This window comes from Callithrix jacchus, chromosome X, assembly GCF_049354715.1.
Source record: "Callithrix jacchus isolate 240 chromosome X, calJac240_pri, whole genome shotgun sequence".
Classification (NCBI taxonomy): Eukaryota; Metazoa; Chordata; class Mammalia; order Primates; family Cebidae; genus Callithrix; species Callithrix jacchus.
In genome coordinates this window covers 19,526,614-19,552,968 of record NC_133524.1, presented here as the reverse complement: position 1 = coordinate 19,552,968, position 26,355 = coordinate 19,526,614, and the positions used below count along the sequence as shown (strand labels likewise).

The 26,355-nt window shown below is 44.8% G+C and overlaps 1 protein-coding gene across 40 annotated transcripts in view; it reads left to right on the top strand.

Annotated features, from left to right (window-relative positions):
• The window catches only part of ADGRG2 (adhesion G protein-coupled receptor G2), a 131,551-nt gene that overhangs the window by 46,597 nt on the left and 58,599 nt on the right, over positions 1 to 26,355 (top strand). For all 40 annotated transcript variants that reach the window (XM_035288468.3, XM_017968726.4, XM_035288466.3 and 37 more), the window contains one exon: positions 5,188 to 5,306. In XM_035288468.3, the coding sequence (XP_035144359.1) occupies positions 5,189 to 5,306 (118 nt within the window). In that variant the 5' untranslated portion in view covers position 5,188. The remainder of the gene's footprint in view (positions 1 to 5,187; positions 5,307 to 26,355) is intronic.

Sequence of the window (26,355 nt, the reverse complement as noted above, 5' to 3'; positions counted from 1 at the left end):
TATGACAATTGAACAATCCAAATCAATCGCTTCTTCACTTTTTGTTCTTGCTTTATCCACACTGAACACCCCTGCAGTCCTTCCCTTTCTACATTTCCCTCGTGCTGGTCTTGTAAGCCAACATATGACACCATATAATTGTCGCAAAAGCATAGAGTTTTCTAGAAGACTTGAGGAACAATTATCTTACCTCTTGTAACTCAGGTCAAAAATACTGATATAGGCTTGTTGCCTATATCTTAGCAGCCATGGTATGATCAAAGTATGCCAGTTAACCAGAGATCACAGAGAATAACCCTCACTCAGACCCACCCTATGGTGGTGTCAAGCTATTTCTCCCCTTTTAATATTATTATTTAATTATTCTATATCCAGATAAAAAATTTATCATTTATTGCTGTTACAGGTTGCACTGATGATATACATTTAAAAAATACAATATTGAACCTATTGAATGAGATTGAAGAGCTCTAGAACGAGTTTTTAGAGTGGAAGCACCACAGCATATGGTCATGTAGCTCGCACACTGTACAACTCTAGAGGGAGGTTGCCACTTACGTCAGAGGTCCCAACCTGAAAGGGGGCCTGCATAAAGATGAATTGGGGATCATCTTTAATGAGTGGCTATCTAGTGTCAAGGTCCAGATTTCACTGTTGAAATGCTAGCAAACAGTTTTCTCTGTAATTGTTGCTATCTTCCTAGCCATCCTTAGCACCTTAAACATTTGCTGAGAACCAGCAGCTATTCAAATCCTCTTTCTGACGATCTGGATACCACTGAGCCTACTTAGATTGCACTAGAAGATGAATAGATGTTTGTGTTAGGCTGTTCTTTCATTGCTATAAAGGAATCTCTAAGACTGGGTCATTTATAAGAAAAGGAGTTTAATTGGCTCCTGGTTTTGCGAGCTGTGCAAGAAGCATAGTGGCATTTGCTTCTGGAGGTCACTGATCACCAAGGGAATGGTGGCCCAAGCCATTCATGAAGGATTCCCCTATGATCCAAACACTTCCCACCAGGTCACATCTCCAGCATTCAACATGAGACTTGGATGGGGACACGTATCCAAACTATGTCAATCTTCCAGTGAAAAAGAGAAAAAACGGCTTTAATGTGCAATGACTAAAGGTTTCAGACTTCACAGATTTCCCTCTTTCGTCAGTGATCCTAGAGATGTTATGACCTAATAGGACGTTCTCAGTTTATGCAGAAGGCAGTAGGAGCTACATGATTTCAAATACCATAAAGCTTCTCCTTCTGTTAAGCTTTGAGAAAGCATTCCAGATCTGGCAACTGAAAGCAGCCTTTTGAGTGGTACCAGTCTGCATTAAGTTCGTGATCCATATTTTTTTCCAAGATGATTGCTGGAATCATCTTTCATTCTGGCCTTTCCTACCCTCATTTGGGAGTAGATCCTGTCTTTAGAGAAAAGGCATGGTTGATTTTGATCAAAGGTCCCAGTCACAGCACATAGTAGGCACTCACTCTGTATGTACACTGAGTCGCTGAGTACACGAATTCACCTTGGATCATATCTTGCACATCACGTGGGTCCTGCCCTATGAGTTAGCAAAGCTCAAGAATGAGTTTGTAGACATTTTCAAATTGTATAGTAGCATTTTGAATTTGATGTCTTTCACCTGATGGACTCAAAACATTTTACTTACAATGAGTCAAAGTCTCGGGAGGCTGGCATTGTGTCCTGGTAGAAAGAGTAAGGGTTCTGCCAAATAGCTGAATGACCTTGACCCGTCCCCTAAACTTGTAGGGGTGTCCAATCTTTTGGCTTCTCTGGGTCACATTGGAAGAATTGTTGTGGGCCACACATAAAATACACTAACACTAATGATAGCTGATGAGCTAAAAAAAAATTGCCAAGAAATCTCATAATGTTTTAAGAAACGAATTTGTGTTGGGCCACATTCAAAACCATCTTGGGCCACATGTGACCCAGGGGCCGTGGGTTGGACAAGCTTGCAGTGATGGGCCTCTTTATTTGTAGAATGAAGGTTCATTATAGGTGATATCTGAGTTCCTTTATAGAAATAAACCACTCTGATACTCTCTCCCCAAGCTACACTTAAATACTTGTGAATTAAATCTAAGCAACTCCACCAGTTTCAGGTAGAGTCAAGCCTAAGGCATTTGTAGAGGAGAGTATTTTCTGTGGTGCTGTAGTTCACTCAATAATGCCTTTGTTGGCCAGGCATGGTGGCTCATGCCTGTAATCCCAGTACCTTGGAAGGCCAAGGTGGGCAGATCACCTGCGGTCAGGAGTTCAAGATCAGCCTGACCAACTTAGAGAAACCCTGTCTCTACTAAAAATACAAAATTAGCTGGGCGTGGTGATGCATGCCTGTGATTCCAGCTACCTGGGAGGCTGAGGCAAGAGAATCGCTTCAACCCGGGAGGCAGAGTTTGTGGTGAGCCGAGATCGTGCCACTGCACTCCAGCCTCCAGCCTAGGCAACAAGAGCAAAACTCTGTCTCAAAAAAAAAAAAAATGTGGTGCTTTTGGAGGGGGGACAGAGTTCAAAAAACTTAAAAAATATTTTAATTTCTGAACATTTTATTAAAACTTATGGCATACATGTAAGTGTACAACTCAGTGAATTTCATGAACTGAACATATCCATGTAACCGACAGACTATTCCCCGTAGCTCAGAAGCCTCCCTTGTGCCTACGTCCAATATTATTAAAACTCCTTCCCTTCCAAGGATCACCCTTCTCCTGACTTCTCCCCGTATCAACTGGTTTCTTCTGCTTTGGTTTCTCATGAATGGAATTATGTACAATAAGCACTCTTTTCTGTCTGGTTTCCTTGGCCAACATTGTATTTCTGAGATGCATTCAGATTGTTGTGTGTAGCTGTAGCAGACACTCAGACCTTTCCTCCAGAGAGGCATCGATGCATCTTCGCACCACTGTGTTAACATCCCCATTTGAGTGACTCATTTGGGAAGATCAATAACATGCCATTATGCCCAGAGAGAGGTTAAAAGGGGAGGAACAAATTAGAGGCTTTTTATGATGGATTAACATATTATAGCATTATTACATAATACAATTTATTGACTAAAGGCATGCAAGCCCTCTTCTGAAGGAGAAATATTCACCTCCTGGTCTAAAACATCATCATGTCAGGTCCAGGGAAGACACTCTCCTAGTGCTGGTTATGAGTATTCGATTAGAGAATTCTCAAAGATTGCCAGCTTTACCTTGAGACAGAAATTGTGGCTTATATATCCCCCTTCTTTCCATGCCCTCCACCCCTTAATCCCAGCACTGCCTGATCCTGCACATACTAGGTGCAAAATAGATATTTGTTGAATGAATGAAGCAATGAATGAATCAATGAGTGCAGCTAACATTTCCAGTGCATTCACCATCAGGTGGGTGCTGCTATCTCGATTTGCTAGATGGGGAAACATGACCATTGGAAATAACTTGTCCATAGTCACTCAGATATTATGTGGCCAAGCTGGGACCTTTGAACTCATGCTCTTAAGTCTTCACCACTGTGAATTCACACTCTATCTTGGGCTTGCAGAGGCTGCAAGTGGTGGCTGGATTCATGAGTGCCCTTGGCCGAGAGCTCTGCTAGCTAAGGACGCACAGCCTGTTTTGTCCCAGCCACTTCCCTCTGGCTGTGTAGAGGGAGCCTGCCTAGTTGGCTGTCACCACCCCCTTGCTGGTGCCTGTGCCCATGAGTGGTTCCTTTCTCAGCACCCCAGAGCAGCCCTCACTCCTAATGCTGACTGCCTGTCAGGGGGTAATGTAGGCCAACTCCCAGACATGAGAGGATCAGGCAGTCTTAGCATTTTGATTCTGTGTGCTGAACTCTCGCCTAGCCCCTGCCCCACCTCTAACACGTGCGTTTCATCTAGTTTACTCCTATTCAGCCCTCATGTCTCACCTGGTACATATTGGCCCTCAATAAATATTTGTTGAATAAATAGATGAATGAATGGTAAATGAGGCTTTTAAATTCAATTCTGATATAAACTACTACAAACTAAACCACTAAACTACTAAAAATTCACATCCTATGTATTTACCTGTTGCTGCTTCTCTTCTCCCCTCTCTGCCACTCTGCTGGTGGGGCCTGGGGTTTTTATGGGTACAGGATTGGGGCACAGGGCAGGCTGGGGTAGTTTTGGAAAAGGCAACATTTGGGCAGGGAAACAGGAATGCATGTTCTCACTTTGGACTGCGGGTCCAGGCTTGAGGATGTAGCCCTTGTCGGGGACCACCCTCTTCTACCCAATATTTTCCTGCCTCCTGTCCATATCACTTACGCTTTTATAGTATAAAACGTACAAGAGTGAAACTCTGTCTCCAAAAAAAAAAAACATAAATAGAAGCTGGGCAGTGGCGCTGCCTGAGGCAGGAATATTGCTTAAAGCCACGGCACAGTATGATTTTACCTGTGAACAGCCATTGCACTCCAGCCTGGGCAACATAGCGAGACCCCATCTCTTTAAAAAGTTTTGTTTTGAGGAAAAATAACATAAAGAAGGATAGATTATTTAAAAGATTCTATTGGCCAGGTGCAGTGGCTCACACCTGTAATCCCAGCACTTTGGGAGGCTGAGGCGAGCAGATCACCTGAGGTCGGGAGTTCAAGGCCAGCATGACCAAGATGGAGAAACCCCATCTCTATTGAAAATACAAAATTAGCTGGGCATGGTGACACCAGCCTGTAATCCCAGCTACTTGACAGGCTGAGGCAGGAGAATCTCTTGAACCTGGGAGGCGGAGGCTGCAGTGAGCCGAGATCACACCATTGCACTCTAGCCCGGGGAACAAGAGGAAAAAAAAGAAAAAAAGAACTCAAAAAAGAAAAGAAAAGATTCTGTGTAGTGGTAATAATGATGTATTGTAACATTTTGTGTTTTTAATTTCTTGTTATTTTGCATGTGTTGATGTTTTCCATAAATCCACATGGACTGCCTTGCTTCTGAGTAGTATGGGAGGTGTAAGTAAGTGTGGGAGGTGACCCTCCCATAATAAACATGGGATTTGCTTGTTGTCACCAGTGCCCACCTGGCATTTCTGAGTCTCTGGAACCATAGTAATGTGAAGTGTACAGGATCACAGGTTGGCTTGTTGTCTAACCTTTGAGGTATTGCTGTGCTGTGATTATGGCAGCTGTGATGATCTGTCTTCTCCTTACTTTATTCCAGGATGGCTTTCTCTGGCAGGCAGTGTGGCTGTGTTGGCAGAACTGAAGAAGTTTTACTGACATTCAGGATATTCCTTGTCATCCTTTGTCTTCATGTCGTTCTGGTAACATCCCTAGAAGGTAACATGTCTGTTTATCTTCATTTTTTTTCTGTTTATCTGCTTATATGTGTGTATTTTTTTGTTATTTAGGATTTTTTTACTATGGTAAAATAACATAATATTTATTATTTTAACCATTTTTAAGTACACAGTTCATTGGCATTAAGTACATTCACAATTTTGTGTAACTGTCGCTGCTATTCATTTCCAGAATGTTTTCATCATCCCAAATAGAAACTCCATATCTATCAAACAGTAACTCCCCACTTCCTTCCTGTACGTGTTCCTGGTGACCTCTGTTCCTTTCTTAGGAGCTTGCCTATTGCAGGTGCCTCAGATAAGTGGAATCACATAATATTTGTCTTTTTGTGCCCAGCTTAATTCACTTAGGATGTTTTCAAGGTTCACTCAAGTTGCAGCATGTATCAGAATTTCATTCTTCTTTTTTTTTTTTTTTTTTTGAGATAGAGTCTCCCTTTGTCACCCAGGCTGGAGTGCAGTGGTGTGATCTCGGCTCACCACAACCTCCACCTCCCGGGTTCAAGCAGTTCTCCTGCCTCAGCCTCCTGAGTAGCTGCGATTACAGATGCGTGCCACCACATCTGGCTAATTTTTGTATTTTTAGTAGAGGTGGGGTTTTACCATGTTGGTCAGGCTGGTCTCGAACTCCTGACCTCATGATCCACCCTCCTTGGCCTCCCAAAGTGCTGGGATTACAGGCGTGAGCCACCACACCTGGCCAGAATTTTATTCTTTTTAAAGGCTAATGTTTTGCTGTATGCATTGAACCCATTTTGTCTATTCATTAATCCATCAATGGACATTTGGGTCATTTCCCCCTTTTGGCTGTTGTGAATAATGCTGCTATGAACATGGGTGTACAAATCACTGTGTGAGTCCCTGCTTTCATTTCTTTGGGGTATATACCTCGGAGGGAATTGCTGGATCATGTAACTCTGTGTTTAACATCTTGAGAAACTGCTAAACTGTTTTCCACAGTGGCTGTATCACTTTACATTCCTACAAGCAAGGCACCAGAATTCCAGTTCCTCCCATTCTTGACAATGCTTGTATTTTCCTGTTGTTTTGGCAGTGGGTGTGAGTTGGTATCTTATTGTGGTTTTGATGTGTATTTCCTTAATGATGAGTGACGTTGAGCATCTTTTCATGTGCTTACTGGCCACGCATATGTCTTCTTTGGAGAAGTGTCTATTCAAGTCCTTTGCTCAGTTTTGAATTGGGTTGTTTTTGTTGGTGTTGAGTTTTGGAGTTCTTTGTGTATTCTGGATATTAATCCCTTGTCGGATATATAATTTGGAAATATTTTCTCCCATTCTGTGGGGTGTTTTTCCACTCTCTATTTAATAGTGTCAGTTCATGCATAAATTCTTTTAATTTTAATGTAGTCTAATTTACTTTTTACTTTTGTTGTCTATGCTTTGGTGTTATATCAAAGAAATCACTGCCAAATCCAATATCAGGAAGGCTTTCTCTTATGTTTTCTTACAAGAATTTTATAGTTTTAGCTCTTATGTTTAGGTCCTTTGATCAATTTCGAGTTCATTTTTGTATATGGTGTAAGGTAAGGGTCCAGCTCCACTCTCATGCATGCAGATATCGTTTTCCAGCAGTGTTTATTGAAAGGACTGCCCTGTTGCCATTGAATGGTCTTGGTATCTTTGTCAAAAATCACTGTTACTGGTGGAGGGTGTCTAGGTTCTTGGCATCTTGAACAAAGTATCGGACAGAATGTACAAACAAAGCAAGGAAGGAAGAGATTTATTGAAAATGAAAGTACACTCCTCAGTGTGGGAGCAGGCCTGAGCATAGGGGCTCAAAGGCCCTGTTACAGAATTTGTGGGGGTTTCCATTGGTTACTTGGGGTATGCCCTATGTACATGAAGAGGATGAATTAAAGTTACAAAGTCATTTACTCGGTGTATACCCTGTGGAGAGGATATTTCCTGTCATAGCTGAAGTGTGAATGGCCTTATGTTTCCTGCCTCCAGGCCCTGTTTTCCTCCCTCAACTTGACCATATAGATGAGGGTTTATTTCTGGTGTTTACTTGTTTCTAAATATATCTACTTGAAGGCGCAACCATATGGAAATTTAAAGGCGGCAGAGAATCAGCCAAATAAGCAGCCTGGTATATTCAGAAAGGGGATCTTTAGAAGCTCATGGGATAAGAAAAAAGGTACCTGAGGAAGGCAGATGAAAGGGCAGCAATACAGTGCCTGCAGTTTCTGTGGGTACAGCTGCCAAAAGCAAGTGTAAAGAATCCTTCTTAGAAGGTTCATGCCTGTATCCCAGCACTTTGGAGGCTGAGGAGGGTGGATTACTTGAACCCAAGAATTTAAGACAAGCCTGAGCAACATAGTGAGACCCCATCTCTACAAAAGTGAAATGACATAAAAAATCAGCCAGGCGTGGTGGCGGTTGGCTGTATTCTCAGCTACCCAGGCTGAGGTGGGAGGATCACTTGAGTCCAGGAGGCGGAGGTTGCAGTGAGCAGTGATCGTACCTGCAGTCCAGCCTGGGTGGCAGAGTGCAACCCTATCTTAAAAACAAAACAAAAACAGAGCAACAACAAAAAGAATCCTCATTAGGAATGAGCGTAGGACGTGATTGTTACTTCAGAAGACATCAAGGACACATAGAGAAATACCTTTCTTACTCAGAAGTGGGTGGCAGGACCAAGGCATCTTTATTGCATAAGATAAAAATCTACTGGCAGCAAACAACAAAACATACAGACAAGTAAAATACACACACAAATACACAGACTAAGTGGAAAACGTCCCAACTAGCTTAAACACAATTGGCAATCCTTTAACAAGTGGGTACTGGGGTATGTTGTCAAGAAGCCACCATTCTTTAAGAAAAGAAGTGATGGCTCATGCCTGTAATCCCAGCACTTTGGGAGGCTGAGGTGGGTGGACCACCTGAGGTCAGGAATACAAGACCAGCCTGGCCAATACGGTGAAACCCTGTCTCTACTAAAAATGCAAAAAAAATAGCTGGGCATGATGGCATGCGCCTGTAATCCCAGCTACTCGGGAGGCTCAGGCAGGGGAATTTCTTGAACCTGGAAGGCGGAGGTTGTAGTGAGCCGAGATTGTGCCATTGCTCTCCAACCTGAGCCACAGAGTGAGATTCCATCTCAAAAAGAAAAGAAATGATAAGGACTAAATGTATTCTGAAGACTTAGAACATGCCAGGTTCCTACATGCTTAAGACACGTCCACTCCCTTCATCTTCTAAATCTGTTCTCTGAAGGGGAGTTGCTAATTGTATCCCCATTTTCCAGATCAGGAAGCTGAGGCTGTTAGCCTTTAAAAAGCGGCAGAGCTGGGTTTTGAACCCGGTAGCCAGCTTATAGATTTTGTGCTTGTAACCACAAACCCAAGTTCTCAAACTTGAGCATGCATCAGAATCCCCTGGAGGGCTTATGGAGGTGCTGGTCACAGGGCCCAGTCCCCAGAATTGTGCTTCAGTAGGTCTGGGGTGGGACCGAGGAATTGACAGCTCTAACAAGCTCTGAGGTGATACTGATGATATAGTCTAGGGACTACACTTTGGGAACCACTACTACACAACTGGTGGAAGACAGAAATGGGGAAAGAAATCTCTTCCTGACATATATATATATGTCAAACTCTGAGTGACAGAGCGAGACTGTCTCAAACAAAAAATAAAATAATCTAAACTATTCTCACACACATCATCTCCTTAGGGATCTGAAACCTTACTGTGTCCCCACTTTACTGATGAGTAAATGTCCCCAGGGAGGTTATTGGTTAGGAAGTGGCAGAGCCTACACTAGATGCTAGATCTTCGGTCTCACGTTTCGGTGTTTTTTCCACCACAGGGGTAGATGAGGCAAGAAAGTGGAGCACAAGGGAAAAAACACATCCAAGTGAAAGCTGTTAGAAATATGTCTTTTTTCAAAAATTATGTTTTAAAATGCCAACAACAGAGGCAGGTAAATAGGAAAGTGTTTGGCTCTGAAACCTAAGAAAAGCTGAGTGATGGCTGAAGACAGCTGAATGTATTTCTTGCTCCAGATCTCTGATGAATTCATTTCTTAAAGCAGTGGCCAGACGCTGACTGGTGTCAGCTGTCTCTCAGAACGCCCAGTAAGAGTATTTATTCCGGTTATTTATTTATTTTAGTTTTTCTTTTCCTTTCTTTCTTTTTTTTTTTTTTTGGAGACAGGATCTTATTCTGTCATCCAGACTGGAGTGCACGATCTCAGCTCACTGTAGCCTCAACCTCCCAGGCTCAAGTGATCCTTCCATCTCAATCTCCAGAGTAGCTGCGACTGCAGGCGCGTGCCACCATGCCCAGCTAATTTTTAAAATTTTTTGTAGAGATGGGGTCTCACTATATTGCCCAGGGTGGTCTCGAATTCCTGGGCTCAAGCCATGCTCCCACCTCACTTCCCAAAGTTCTGGGATTATAGGTGTGAGTCCCCACGCCCTGCTCATGTTACTGAGTAATCACTTTGCTAGCACTTCCCACGTGCCAGCCACTGTTCTAAGCCCTTACAAATGGCTACCTCATTTACAGCTCACTTTATAACCCCTTGAAAAAGGCACTATTATGAACTCATTTTACAGGTGAGGAAACTGAAGCACAGAGGAGGTAAACAACCTGCCCTAAGTCAAATAATTAAGAGGTTGCAGAGTTACAATTCAAACTCAGGCCATCTGGCTCCAAAGCTTGTACGATGGGGCCTTTTGGCATTCTTAACTTCTCTGCTATGCTAGGCTCAGTTGCTTGGTAGTTGCGAATCTGTAGATTAAAAGATGGAATTCGTAATTGTGAGAATCACTGAATGTCATTCTGGATCACCCATGTGCCTCATAGGCACCATGTCCACTGATAGCTTTGGACTGGGGCAGGGGTTCTTTTAGTTCCAGATGGCTCGGGCCTGGTCTTTGAAGCCAAGGGGACTGACCTGCCACTTCTCCATTGGGTTATTAATTGTGCGGTAATGATGGCCTGATCTGCACCCAGCAGTACTGGCTGCTGAGAACCTCGTCTCTGACTCCAGGGAATTTACACTGCAGCTGGAGGGCCGTGACTGTGACGCATGAGAACACTACAAACTATAACTGAGTCTTAAAGTGTGAGTCAGTGCTATAGGGCGCTCACATAAGGCTGGCGGCCAGATTGTGGATTAGTCTAGCTCCATGCTAAGCCACTGGTAACAGATGCTATTGGTGTCCTGCCCATATCCCCTTGGCCCACCCCAGGGGTCACCTGCAGACAGTTCCTGTGGATGCTGACAGCTTTCATGTCTCTCTGAGAATGATCTATGCCCATGGGAATGTGCTTGGCCTACAAGAAGTCCCAGGGAGACAACACCCCCAAACAGTGAGTGATGGGAGTTGCTGTTTAAATATGCCAGCTTCCTTGTCCCTTGGTGGGAACTACACTCAGATGTGTTCTGTCAGGGGTGTTCTACATCGTCTTCCAGAGTTCCCTAGTTGCTCACCTGCTCATGAATGTGCCCATCATACTCCCCATAATACTCACCTGCTCATGAACGCGCCCATCATACTCCCCATAATACTCACCTGCTCGTGAACGCGCCCATCATACTCCCCGTAATACTCACCTGCTCGTGAACGCGCCCATCATACTCCCCGTAATACTCACCTGCTCGTGAACGCGCCCATCATACTCCCCGTAATACTCACCTGCTCATGAATGTGCCCATAGTACTCACCTGCTCATGAATGTGCCCATTTCCAGATCTTTCTCATTTGCATATTCCCCTGCTCTGCTTCCCAGGACCCTCCCCTTTGGGAAACTCCCCTTCCAAAGTTGAGGCCAAATCTTACTACCTCTGGAAAACCTACCCTGACCTCAGAAGAATTAACCCCCCTCCCCAGTGCCTGCTTCTCTTTATCCGTCCATACCTGTTTGTGTCGCACTCATTACAGGCTTCCTTTGCACTGTGAGTCCTTGCAGTGTGCAGTCAGTGCCAGATGAAGGGTTGGCGAGGCGGGTGGCGAACTCACCAGAGGGAAGCTGATGGGCACCAAGAGCCTAAGCCGGCCGCTCTTCCATGTGCTTTACACACATGATCTCATTTAATCCTTACAAAACCTCTTTCCAGTGAGTAGTTTTCATCCCGGTTTACAGGTGAAGAAACTGTCAAATAAATGAAGGCATTTGCCCAGAGGTCACACAGCTAGGAAGATTCCCCATCGGAATCTGTAGCCTGTACCGCTCACAGGACACCAGGCTACCTGGGGTGCGCTCAGTAAGTGTCTGAGGACTGGATGAATGTGTCACTGAGGCACTGGGCCTGGGGAGTGGAGAGGGAGCCAGGGTGAGCTATTAGAGAGCAGCTGCTCCCCCCGCCCCGGGCTCTGGGAGATCTGGACTGTAAACAGTAGCTTCACCCTGGAAGCCTGAGAGGTGACTCAGTAGCTCTTGATGGCAGGGAGAGGTAGGATGACACTCTCGTTAGGCCACTGGCCAACAGAGAGAGCCCGTAGACCTTAACACTTTCAGTTGTGTGATGTGGTGACATTTGAGGGGCTTATTCTTGGTCTACGAGAAACAGGAATGGGCTTTGGCAGGTCGCTAGACTCACCTCCAGCCTCCAGCTCTCCTGGGTGGTACCAATGCCCCCCCTTTTTTAAATCTTTGAAGGAAGTCTTCTTTTATGTACAACAATTCTATTTTTCAGAGGGGCAGATGACATAATAGTGGAAGATGGTTATAATTTCATTCTTGCAGAGTTGTCTTCCTCATTTGGAAACAATTACACATCTGAGCCAGTTTGGTGATCTCATGAGCTACAATCCCCAACTTTCTCTCTGGGCTGGGTCTAGATGTTTCTGTGCTGCAGGCATTTCCAGCGATGAGTCCCTCTATAATTCCCCTCTCTGAGGCCTGGCTGTCTGATTCCCTCCTATCCGCTCATGCTGTGTCCAGCTGAGTCCTTAGCCGTCCCTGAAAGGAAGTTGGTAGAGCGGCAGGAAGTGGACTGCGTGCTCCTGAAAGGCAGGACACCTGTCCTGTTTCACTTTGTCCTCCAACACCAGACCCTGTGCTGGTCTCCTCATTCTCTCTCAAACCCCTGTTTGTACAAACGAGGTTACTTATAAATGCTTACCATGGCAATCGCAGCTCCTCCTGACCCTGCCAAGCCTTCCTCCCGACCCTGCCAAGCCTTCCTCCCCGCACCCACGCATGAGGCCATGTCTGTTGGACGCTGGCTCTTTCCCTAGCAGGCGGAAGTCATGATGGAGAGTGATGGAGAGTCTGTCGTACATAGGTTGCAGGGGAAACTGACAGCAGAGGGTACTGGGTCCTACTTTCCACTTGGGACTTTGGGTAACAACTCCTCACGGGGCCTGTGTGTCAGCCCAGGGCAGCTGCAGAGATGAAATGGCAAAACTGTTTCCCCTGGAGACGATGACCCCTCCAAGTCTCTCTCAGCTCTCATGTGGCAGAGTAGGGACTCTAAAGTACCCTCAACTTCCTAGTGGGTAGCTTTGATGAGAGCCAGGGGTGGGGACAGGGCTGCAAAGACTATGGCGTGGATAGCCTAGGCCAGGGGTCAGACAGACACTCGGTGCTGAGAGCTCAAGGGAGCTGGATCAGCAAGAGAAGGACCCGCAGGTCCGGATGGGATTCTGAAGGATAGACCATGGGGTCCACTGGATGCAGCCTTCAGCAGTGGACACCAGTTGGACACCCAGGAGTCCTAGATGAGGGAGCTCCCTGGACAGGCCACTGAGAACTCAGGGCTCAGCCCTGGGTGAGCTCACAGACCCTTGCCCCTTCTCCCTACTGCAAGAAAGGCACTAGCATGCCATTCTCAGCCCAGGTGCCATCTTGACTACCAGAAGGAAGAGGAGGACGAACAAAGATGGTGCATTTGTTTGCAAGTCATTGGGTTAAGTAGAGACCATAGAGCAAAGGAGACAAAGCTACCTTCAATCATGAGACTTAAGGATCTCTTTGCTATATTTCTGGAGTGGAGGCTCTGGAAAGGAGGCACCCTGGATATCAAAGGCAGCTCAGGAATTTTTGTGTGTGTTTTTGGTGCTATTGTTTCTACATCTAAATTGTATCTATAAATTTTAAACTTGCTGTACAGTGAATACATATTGAACACAGAATGGTATGGCAGGACATTCCACTAGGAATTGTGGGAGGCCGTCATCGCCTCTTGAACTCTGATCCTCCTCTAGGTTTTCTCTTTTCAGGTATGTAGAGACATCATTCAGGTCCTTGAGGGTGACAGTGACATCTTTTCTCTCTTCCTAGCTTCCATATTGTCTAGCACATAGTAAGTACTCAGTAAACTGTGGTTGTCTGATTGGTTGTGATTTGTGACTCTAGTCTAAAGCCTAGATATTTCAGAAAATGGGCCTCCCCCTCAGCTCACATCAGCAGTATTATTCTCATCTGAACCCAGTGGGTTCTAATACAGCATAGACTACTATGAACTTCTGCATAGACTTCAGTGAGGTGGCAGTACCTTGGCGAGGATTACCCTTGAAGAATGTGTTTCCCCTCCTCCTTATGAGGACGGGGCTCAATTGATTGACTGCCTGGTAAGATTCCTTCACAGTCTGATATTCTGTGAGTTCAATCAGCCAGTAGGGACCGTCTTCAGATTCTTCATGCCTTGTCCTGGAATATCAGGGATCCTCGGATATGATGTCATTCTGGAAATCCTTGGGTGATGTCTGAGCTGTTGATTATTTATGCCAGGTTCTCACACTTGGCTGCACATTGGAATCACCTGGGGGACTTTAAGAACACCTGCCTTGGCTGGGTATGATGGCTCACACCTGTAAACCCAGCACTTTGGGAGGCCTAGGCAGGTAGATCATTTGAGGTTCAGAGTTCGAGACCAGCCTGGACAACATGGTGAAACCCTATCACTACTAAACATATAAAATCTAGTGGGGTGTGGTGTTGGGTGCCTGTAATATTAGCTATTCAGAAGGCTGAGGCAGGAAAATCACTTGAACCTGGGAGCAGAGGTTGCGGTGAGCCGAGATCGTACCACTGCACTTCAGCCTGGGCAACAGAGTGAGACTCCATCTCAAAAAAAAAAAAACCACACCTGCCTCCCACCCCCAGATATTCTGACATTATTGGTCTGGGAGTACAGCCTGTATATTGGCGTTCTTCGAAGTACCCCAAGTGATTCTAGCAGAACCGAGAACCACTCACCTCCCTAATCCCAATTTAAGGCTGTTCTCCTGTTCAAAGTTCCTAATGTGAAATTGGAAACAATTTAAAAGTCGTATTTTTTTGAACTACATTTATTACATGAGGCAATTTCAAAGGCTTTTTAAAGTTATAATGAAGCCAATAATCTCTTGATTTCAAAATGGATGAACACTCTAGAAGTGGCTCTTGCTGACTGGCAAATACCAAGTTGTTATTGCTGTCCTTGCCTTGCTCTTCATTGAAGAATTCCAGTGTCTCTTCATAGTATCTTTTTTTGTTTGCTTTTGAGACAGAGTCTTACTCTGTTGCCCAGGCTGGAGTGCAGTGGCATGATCTCAGCTCACTGCAACCTCCTCCCTGCCGGGTTCAAGCAGTTCTCCCACCTCAGCCTCCCGAGTAGCTGCGATTACAGGCTAACACCATCATGCCTGGCTAATTTTTGTATTTTTAGTAGAGATGGAGTTTTGCAAAGTTGGCCAGGTTGGTCTTGAACTCCTGACCTCAGGTGGTCGGCCTACTTTGACCTCCTTCATAGTGTCATTAGTACCAGTACTATGTATACTAAAATAGATTCTTTAGAAGAGATAAATGAAAATATAAATTGGCAGTAGTTTTGCTTTAGTGTGTAAATTACAATTGCTTATAATTATCTGATTAATTGAATGAACAGGAATTGAACACATAGTTCTGTTGTCTTTCAATTATGTAGACATTTTTGCCTTGCTCCTAACATGAAATGTGATTTGATATTACACAGATTTGGATTCACAGTGAAGTCTAACAAATTCTGGGTTTTGGTGTATATAGGCAGGAGATGGGTTTGAATTAGTGAGAAGTTACAGGATGTTTTCAAAGTAGAATTTTAAAAACTTTCAAGTGAGTTGTATAATATGACTAGAATGTACTCTCTTTAAGGCCAGGAGGGACTTTTGTTTTATTCCCTGCTATAACCCCAGTGCCTGGCACACAGTAGGCCTTCAAAAATGGGATTAAAAGAATAAACTCCGGTAAATGACTTCACATTTCTGAGCTTGTGTTTCCTTGCTTGTAGACTGAAGGGGTTGGACTATTTTGGTATCTGGTATTTTCCCCACCCATGACCTATTTTATAATTCTTTTCCTCCAGTGAACTCCAAGTCCTAAAAATGCTTTTACACAATTGATTTAAGTAAGTTTGTTCTCATTTTTGGTGTTGAGTAAAAACATATATGATGGTATCCAGTGTTTGCGATGAGCAGTAGAAAACCAGTATTGATAAAATACCAGATGGCGCAAACATCATACTCTTATTTTTATTTTAATTTTTTTAGAGAACAGGTTCTTGCTCTGTCACCCAGGTTGGAGTGCAGTGGTACAATCATAGCTCACTGCAGTCTCTAGCTCCTGGGCTCAAGTACACCTCCCACCTCAGCCTCCCAGGTAGCTGGGACTACAGGCATGCACCACTAAACCCAGCTAATTTTAACATTTTTAGTAGCAATGAAGTCCAGGCTGGTCTCAAACTCCTGGGCTCAAGTGATCTGCCTGTCTCAGCCTCCCAAAGCACTGGGATTACAAGCATGAGTCATTGCACCCAGCCTCAGCCTCACACTTGATTATGCTTGATAAACATAATTTCATTCAAAGTAATCACTCCCATTTTACATATAAGGAAATACAAGCAGAGAAATGTTAGAAACTTACTCAAGGCAAAGCCAGCATCTGAACCCAAGTTGGTCTCCCTGGAGAGCCCAGGCCCTTAATCACATTTAAGGCTTAGCAAAGCAGTCATGTTCATTTACTCATTAGAAGTAAACACAGGCATTTTATTCAGATGTAGGAGATTACCAAGTCAGAGTTACAGATTATTAAAAGTGAGAGGTCTCATATCAGACTTTCAAAGCTCATGACAAGCCAAAGAAAATACGACGAGAAGACATTCTTAGAATAGGAGCTACCAATGTATAAAGGCTGGCTAAGGATTTTCTGAAGGTTAAGGGTTAAAGTGGCTTTAAAATAGAGGCAACTTAAAAATACAGCTTTTCCAACTAAGTAGGATTTCTATGCAGCAGGACTGTGCCTAATTCCAACTCTCTTGATGATTCTTACTAGCACATAGTTGTTTACAGAACTAGTTCCTCACATGGGAGTCCCACTCTCAAGGGTCCCAGAAGAACTGTGATAGGAACATTCGCTAGGAGTGAAGCTGATAGAGTGAGTCACAGAGAAGCAGTTGTTTATATTCAGAATATATAAACAAAGTGGCAAGGACTTCTCTTCCTCTGCTTCATACTGACTGCCTGATTTTTGACCTTGTCAATATCATGACAAAGAACAAGGGAGAAAATGGTGGCTGGGGAAAGTGATTTTAGCATTAATCTTGTCCTACCCTTAGTTTAATAGGCATTAATTAACTTCACAGCACTCAAATTAAGTCTGATGTGGCAGAGACTGGCTCGCACCAAAGCTTTTACTTTTTCTTCCTCAGCATCCAGCTAGGCTGCATTTCCTAGCCTCCCTTGTAATTAGAAGTGGCCTTGTGACTGAGTGTTGGCCAATGGATTGGGTATTAAGTGATGTGTGCCACCTCCAGGCCTGGCCATTAAAAATCTCCCACCTGGCCAGGTGCAGTGGCTCACACCTGTAATCCCAGCACTTTGGGAGACCAAGGCGGGTGGATCCCCTGGGGTCAGGGGTTCAACACCAGCCTGGCCCAACATGGTGAAACCTTAATACAAAAATTAGCCAGGTGTGGTGGTGCAAGCCTGTAATCCCAGCTACTAGGGAGGCTGAGGCAGGAGAATCACTGGAACCCAGGAGGTGGAGATTGCAGTGAGCCAAGATCATACCACTGTACTCCCCCAGTCTGGGTGACAGAGTGAGACTCCATCTTAAAACAAAACAAAAAAACCTCCCACCTGATTCCCATTACTCTCTCTCTTTCCCTGCTTATGGGCTGGATGGTGCTCTCCAAAGCAAACTTGGAATCTTCATGTTGAAGATAGCAGTACCTCTGTCAATGTGGGTCTCTGAATGACACTCCTTTTCCCTGGCCTCCCACCCCTTCACTCTAGGCTGCTGATGAAACTTTACACATGGAAAATAAACTTCGATTTTTTTAAAGCCCCTGAGATTTCAGGGCATGTTTGAAGTTCATATAATCTCAGACAACTGGAGGAATCCATTATGGTTGCTACTGAGATGCCTATTGTCCAAACTGCAGAGAGTCATTTGAGGGCAGGAGGCACTACCAGAGCCACCCACTCCTTTTGTGCCAAGCCAGGCTACCTAGACCTTCACAGTATGGCACAGTTAAGACCATAGACTCTGCGGTCAAATGTTAACAAGACATTTGATTATTGTACTTCAGTTTCCTTATAGGTAAAGTTGCACTTCCTGTTCCATAGTTATATGCAGATTAAATGAGCTAATGCAGCAGTCCCCAAGCTTTTTGGCACCAAGGACTGGCTTGGTGGAAGACAATTTTCCACAAGCTGGAGGTTGGAGCGGGAGAAGGGGGAATGATTTCAGGATGAAACTGTTCCACCTCAGATCATCAGACATTAGATTCTCATAGTGAGTGAACAACCTAGATCCCTCACATGTGCAGTTCATAACAGGGGTAATACTCCTGTGAGAATCTAATGCTGATCTGCCAGGAGGCAGAGCTCAGGTGGTAATGCTCACCCGCCACTCCCTTCCTGCTGTGTGGCCCGGTTCCTAACAGGCCATGGACTGGTATCAATCCCTGGCCTGGAGGTCAGGGACTCCTGAATTAATGCATGTAAAATAAATGCCTTGAATGCGTTTTTGACCTGACATATGGTAAGAACTCAGTAAATACTAGTAATTATCGCTATAGACCAGTGCTAATAGAACTTTTTTTTTTTTGCAATAATGGAAATGTTCTATATCTGTGCTGCCTAAAACAGTGGCCACCAGTCACATGTGACCACAGTATCGAGCACTTGAAACCTGACTGGGGTACTACATTTTAATTGTATTTAATTTAAATTTAAATAGCTACATGTAGCTAATGGCTAACATGTTGGACAGCACAGTTATAGACCATTTAATTGCTTCAGAAGGTTTCTATCTCAAACTGTGTAAGTCAGGGTTCAATCGCAGGAGAACCACTAAGGCACATACGCACACACATCCACACATACACGCACACACACATGCATACACACACATATACACATACACACACACATACACACACACGGATTTGCTACAGGGATTTGTCCTAATACAACTGTGGGAACTGGTTAAGTAGTCTCTATAAAGCTCTTATCTTCACATCTGATGCTGGAACTCGACGTCTACAGAACAGGCAGTTGGGAAGGAAGGATGAATGTAAAATAGGGAGCGTGGAAACCACAAGCGCGTACTGTAGCCCACGAGAACAGACTAAGCCCCACATCACTTCTTGTTGCTTTTGACCTTGGCAGTACGGATGTCCTGCAGAAGCAGGGCCTTTCATCATAAAGTACACATATGGCGCAGGAATCGAAGAAGCTGAAGGAAGACCCAGGGTAAGATAGAGCAGTTACAGGTTCGGCAGCTCCCTGGTCCTAATAAGACGAGGCAGCTGATCATTGCTAACCTATGTGAGCTCCAACATGGCTGCTTCCCACATCTGCCCAGATCTCCCACAGGAAACTCTCTTCTGTCCTGCATTAATTAGAAACATGCAGGAAGGGGAATTTTGGGAAATGTAGTTAGTCTAGCGAAGATGATGCATTACAGAGCCACCACACATACTAGCATGCTAATAAGCTCAATTCCGTATCTGTTAATACTTCTAAATGAAACATGAAGCTAACATCTCCCAAAGCTCTATTTAGTTCTTTGAGTTCTGCAACTGGCCCAGAGAATTCTGACGATCCTTGCAGCCAGCTAACGTTATCTTTGAGAGGTAAAATTAGGAGTATTTTTCAAGTTTTCTTTATATTTTTCTGTGGCTTAGAATTCTTCCCACATAAAACCACATTATGATTATAATCAGAAAAAAAATTAATGTTACTTTTTAGACGCCAGGCTGACCCCTAGAGAGACCATGCATCCCACTTAAGGGCACCCCAATAACATCATGATTAACTATGCCTTCCACATTCTTCCTGGAAATTTCACCTGGTCCTGACTTTGTACAAGAACTTATAAAACTGTAAGTTATGGTCATCAGATCTCCTGAAGCCCTCTGCCTCTCTCCTCCCATGTTTTCAAAGTGATCCCAAGGCCATTTTAGAAATTGGAAGCAAATAATACAAGGAGAAAAGAAACTGGAGTGGAAGTCTTGCACACACAAGGGAGAAGTCATTTTTAGATAAGTCACGGGGAAAATGAAGAATAGAGAGAGCGTCATTGATGTGGTTTACCTGTGTTCCCACTCAAATCTCATCTTGAATTGCAGCTCTTATAATTCCTACATGTTGTGGGAGGGATCCAGTGGGAGACAGTCGAACAATGGAAGCAGTTTCCCCCGTACTGTTCTTGTAGTAGTGAATAAGTCTCTCAAGATCTGATGTTATTATATGGGATTTCCCTTTTCACTTGGCTCTCTCTTTTGCCTGCTGCCATGTAAGATGTCCCTTTGCTTTTCCTTTGTATTCCACCATGACTGTGAGTCCTCCCTGGCCATGTGGAACTGTGAGTCAATTAAACCTCTTTCCTTTATAAATTACCCAGTCTTGGGTACGTCTTTATCAACAGCATGAAAACAGATCAATACAGTCATTGTATTAACTACCAACATAAGCAGTAATTACTGTGTATTCCTCTCAATACTTTAACACTACCTATCAAATATGTCCTATTACAGTTATCTTCATCCCTGTTTTTCAGCTGGGAAACTGAAGTGCAGATGCATTAAGTAAGTAGTCAAAGTTACATAGTTAGCAAATGGCAGAGGCAGGATTTGAACCTAGGCCATCCTGGTCTTTGGAATCTAGGCTGTTAATCTACCTGCCATACTACCTTCTTCCGGGGTGCAGGACAGGGTCACATGGACTGGGGCAGCTCAATAGATTAACTGCTGGCAGGCTGATTCCTGTTTCTTCCCCACTCTCACATCCCAGTGTCACCCCAAAGCCCCTCACTTTTGCCTTAGAAGAAGCTGTTGAACCTCTCTTTTCATGCCAGCTTCCCAAGCATGGTTTCAAGTCCTCATCATGTCTTGCCCCATCTGCTCCAGTAGCTTACTCTCTGGGCTTCCCACTTCAGATTTCCCTCATTTATTTCATAGTTATATAAAAAACATTGTTTTATGTCAGGAACAGGGGCAAGGGGGAGGGGAGAATGGGGAGTTATTGTTTAATAGGTATACGGTTTTGGTTTGGGAAGATGCAGCAGTTCTGAAGATAGAAAGTGGTGAAGGTTACATGAAAATGTGGGCATACTTAATGTAACCAAACCATACACTTAAAAATGGTTAAGATGAGGCCGGGGCAGTGGCTCATGCCTGTAATCCCAGCACTTGGGAGGCTGAGGCGGGAAGATCATCTGAGGTCAAGAGTTCAAGACTGGCCTGGCCAACGTGGTGAAACCCTGTCTCTACTAAAAATACAAAGATTAGCAGAGCATGGCGGTGGGCACCTATAATTCCAGCTACTACGGAGGCTGAGGCACGAGAATCATTTGAACTCGGGAGGTAGAGGTTGCAGTGAGCCAAGATCGAGCCACTGCACTTCAGGCAGGGCAACAGAATCAGACTCCATCTCAAAAAAAAAAAAAAGGTTAAGATGGTAAATTTTATGTGTTGTATATACATGTGTATATATATACATTAAAATGTATATGTATATATGTAACATATATAATTGTGGTTTTATATATGTAAGTAATATATAATAAATGTAAAAATAGTATAATGGTCCTGAGATGTACCTTAAAAAGGCTCTACTGCTCCTCCTCCTCCACAAGATAAAGCCCACATTTCTTAGCATAGCTTTCAGTACTTGATCATCTGGCTCATGTGCCATGCAGGACTCTAGCTTGGCCACCATCTTTTTGTGCAGATAACCTTGTGATCAGCCACTCCTCTTTGGCCTTTCTCCTGGAAAAACACCACAGAACTGAGAGCTGTTATCCAGCCTTGCCGATTACCAAGGAAGTAGCAGGAATGATGGGTTGATAAGGAGGTAGACACAGACAGCCTCTCAGGTGGCCAGACAGCCTAGAGTGAATGGAGATGCTATGGCTTGGTAGAAGAGGTCTGGGCTCTGAAGTCAAATGAACCTGCTGCGTTTGAGTTCAGGCTTACCATTAAGCTTTCTATGAAATGAGGATGATCGTCTCCTGTTGTAGGGCTGTTGTGAGGATTATTAGCGATCATGTCCCAAATATAGCGTGTATTCAGTTATAAGATACATGTTGTGAATTCTCTTTAGCACAGACTCAGTTAACTAACTTTGGAAAGTAAGACATAGGTGGTAGTCCAGTTATCTGTTTCTGTGTTACAAACCACCCCAAACTTGGTAGCTTAATACAACGTCATTTCATTTGCTCACAGATCTGTAATTTGAGCAGAGCTAGGAAGTCTCGTTCCTGGTTCACGTGGAATCAGCTGGGGCATTTTGGCTGAGGGCTGGGTGCTCTGCTTCCAAGATGGCCCACGCACATGTCTGGCAAGTTATTGCTGGTTGTTGGCTGGGAGCTCAGTGGTTGCTGATGACTAGGGAACCTCAGTTCCCCCGTGGCCTCTCTACATGGCATGGGTTCCAAGGATGAGAGGGCGAAAGAGAGAGAGTGAGAACAAGCAGGCAGAAGCTCTGTTGCCTTTTGTGACCCATCCTCTGAAGCCCATAGTGTTACTTGCACTATATTCTCTCAGTCAAGGCCCACCCAGGATTAAGAGAAGGGGACATAGATTCCACCTCTTGACAGAAGAGTGGCAAAGCTCTGGAAGAACTTGTGGGATAAGAAATATTGTTGTGGCCATTAATGGAAAATGCAGTCTGCCACCAGGGGTTTTCAGCTTCTAGTAAGGCTTTGGACTTGGCACCCATAGAGAAGTGGTTTCTGAGGTTTAAAGAGTGTCATGAGCAGCACGTGTGACATGGAGCCAGGAGGTAGGGGACATGAGTTTTAATCCTGTTGCCACGCAGCAGTCTCTTCTTACACAAAGCATTCACCTGGGGCCCTGGAGTTGTCGTTTGTAACCAGATGATGCCCTCTTTAGCTTTATTCTCCTCCAGTTCTCTAAGATTGTGAGGTCCAGGCACTGTCCATTCCAACTTCGACAGCTCAGCTGTGGCTGAATCAGTGCTTCTCCATCTATCCTCTTTTCACATCAGAATTGCTAGAGGAGCTGTCAAAAATGCAGATGCCCAGGTTGAAATGATCAGGGGTGGGATCTGGACATCAGTCATTTAATTTAAAGAAAATATTTTTTTAGAGATGGGGTCTTGCTGTCTTGCCCAGGCTGATCTCAAACTCCTGACCTCAAATGATCCTCCCACCTAAGCCTCCTGAGTAGCTGGGACTTGAGGCATAAGCCACCATGACTGGCTATATCAGTAATTTTTAAAAGCTCCCTGGGGGTGATATTAATGACAGGCCAGGGTTGAGAATCGCTGAGCTCCACCATTGTGTCCAAGTGTGTACAAGAAGTCAGTCAAGGAACCCAAGTGTAGCAGTTGCTCTTCGTGCCCATCACATCCCTTTGAGCCACCTGTGAGATCAGCCCCAGAGTGTGTAGACAGTTCTGTGCTCGAAGGCTTCTCCTGCCTGCCTCTGGGGTTTCCCCTGAGCCATGGCAGCCTGCTCAGCTGTCACAGGAAGATCCCAGGAGTGCCAGGGAGGTAATGGCCCAGAAGCAGATGTCAACTGTTGGAGAGGGGTGCCCTGGATAAATGCCGTAGCCTCCTGCCCTTCCTATAGACAATTCTGGAAGGCATTCTCTATGCTTTTCAGAGGTCCCTTTGGATTTAAGCTCCCACTGTCCACAACAAACGGTCCAAAACTTGGCTTCCATCCTTCCCTGTCTCTTTCTTCCTGCTCCCTGACCCCTGTCTCCTGGAATTACCTCCCAAATAATTTGCTTGCACACCAGTCTTGATCTTAGGCCCTGCGACCCAGAGAACCTACACTAAGATGCCAAGTGATCACGGCTCAATGATGAACTGGCAAAGAGTGCTGTGAGCTTAGGGAAAACTGCTCTCCACACCCGAACCATTAGTGCCCGCCCCACTGCCATCTTTCCAGGCGCTTCTGCACTTTAAACTTCCATAAGGGACTCTTGCTAACCCATACATGACAGATGCTTTGGCGAGAAGGATCGTGCCAGCTGGCTAGCAGCAGAATCACTCTAGACACTAGCAGGGCTGGCGGGGAGGAGGTTTCTTTCTTCACACTGTATCTCTTCTGGAGGAAGCAGAGATAACCCGAAAGTAGGGATGTCCAATCTTTTGGGGCCACATTACAAGAAAAATTGTCTTGGGCCACACATAAAATACACTAACACTAACGATAGCTGATGAACTAAAAAAAAAAAATCGCAAAAAAACTCATAATTTTTTTTTTTTTTGAGGAGTCTTGCTCTGTCACCAGGCTGGGGTGCAGTGGCGCAACCTCCATCTCCTGGGTTCAAGCGATTCTTCCACCTCAGCCTCCTGAGTAGCTGGGACCACAGGCACGTACCACCATGCCCAGCTAATTTTTGTATTTTTGGTAGAGGTGGGGTTTCACCATGTTGGTCAGGATGGTCTCCATCTTTTGACCTCGTGATCCGCCCGCCTCAGCCTCCCAAAGTGCTGGGATTACAGCTGTGAGCCACTGTGCCCAGCCAAAAGCATCTCATGTTTTAAGAAAGTTGATGAATTTGTGTTGGACCACATGTGGCCCATGGGCTGCGGGTTGGAGAAGCTTGCCTAGGGCATGCATTCTCAATGGGGACACTATCATCCTGTTGGGGTAAAAACTGGTACTTGGTAGCAGAAGAAAAAAACAGCTTATGTATTACAGAGGGCCAGGACTAGGGTGAAGCAAGTCAGGGGCCCAGGGAAGAAAATACTAAGGATACAGGCACTCCCAGGGCTGTGCATGTCCGCACATACGTGAACATGGTAACTTGCTCGATGGCAAGGAGCCTGTGCATAAAGAGATGAAAAGGATCAGGCAGAGGCAGAAGGTGCTCTAATATGAAATAGCCTGGTCTGGAACAGCCTCTTGGAGAAGGTAGCATTTGAGTAAAATGAGTAGGAGGCATTGGAGCCAACCAGATGGCCCTCTGGGGGAAAAGTGTTCCAGGCAGGTGGAACAGCAAAGGCAAAGGCCCTGAGGCGGGAATATGCTTGGTGTGTTGGAGAGATGGCAGGGAGTCTCCAGGATGGCTGAGTGAGGGAAGGGCAGAAGATGAGGTTAGGGTAGAGAGCTGTTTCGTGGGAATGATGGGGAGATTCCACTGAGGAGCACAGGTATAAGGCGAGTGTCATCAGTGTCCAATAAAGGCATGTCTGCCTCCCGCCTTCCCCACCCCTGAAGTGCCAAACATTATTTACAGTCATCAGACTGAAATAGCTCTAGAAGCTACCAGCCTTTGGAAGTTAAACCAATCACTTCAGATGTGAACACAAATCATGACTAGCATTCGCAAATGAAAAGCACTCTCCATTATCAGCACTGGCCAGGACCGGCAGCCTAGGTTGCCAGCCATGTGTCTAGTTTCAGGGGCACTGGGAAAGGGGAATGATCCCCCCGTATCCTCTACTGGTCAAAAAGAGTTAATTTCAAGGCTCTCATTCTTCCTAAAGTGCACATCCCTCCCGGTGGAGCTCAGTGGACACCCAAGAGGTCACTGGCTCTTCCTTCTCTTCAGCCCACACCCCAGGATGAGAAGCAGCCTAATGTAGTGGAGCTGGAGAGCCTGCCTCACATCCTATTTCTGTCCTTCTACATGTCATCTTGGGCAAGTTACTTGACTGCTCTTTTCCTCCATTTCCCTATCTGGAAAATGGGGATAACATACCTCATAGGGTTGTTCTGAGGACTAAACGAGCTCATATTTATGCAGTGCCTGGTCATATAGTAATGGTACGTAAGTGCTTGTTAATTAAAAATAGACTCCCTTTTGGGACTCTACTCTTCCCAGGAAAAAATGCATATGAACACATTTGCATTTTATTTTGGGGTGTTTATGGACACTCCAAAATGCATCCCATGGACCCTTGGGGAAGGGGCAGTTCATAACGCCCCAAGAGAACCAGGATGAGTTCTGGAAGGGTTAAGAGCCAGGGGAATGGGTGGGCAATACTGTGCAAAGGCAGGAGAAAAGCAAGATTTGGGGGCTCAAGAACACATTTCACCTTCTTCCCGTTCTGGCCAGAGCCCATCTAGAACTACTGATTGCTTGAACTTTGGGAAGTTCCATCAGCTAAGAGCTGAAGTTTTCTTTAATGATGTCATTATTAATCATTTAATAAATACATTATGTAAGAGTACTTATTGAGCAGTGTCACAGCACGAGTGAACATGTTTCGGATGTGCCCAATTAGAAATGTTTTCAATCAGTTTTGGGGGTTATGTAGTAAACTCTGAAAATGCAGTTCCTGGAAGACAGTCTGTTATCCCAAGCCCTGAAGAGCCAGTGTAATACCAACAAAAATGTTGTTCTGTTTGGGGTTCCCATATAAGAGTGCCTAGGCGTGGTGGCTTGTTTTTAATTATCTCTCTATGGAGCAGTAATTCAATCCAGAGGAGGACTGCCACCAGATTACAAGTTTCGGTCGGGTTGAAAATATTCATGCAAGGAGGGCTAGTCGTAATCTTTTTAGATCCACTCCCAAAGAGTAAGCCTTTATCTTTCCCATCCAACTTGGGGAAGAATGTGCTAGAAGTAAATACTCTCGTAGTATAACCACAATCATAGCTATA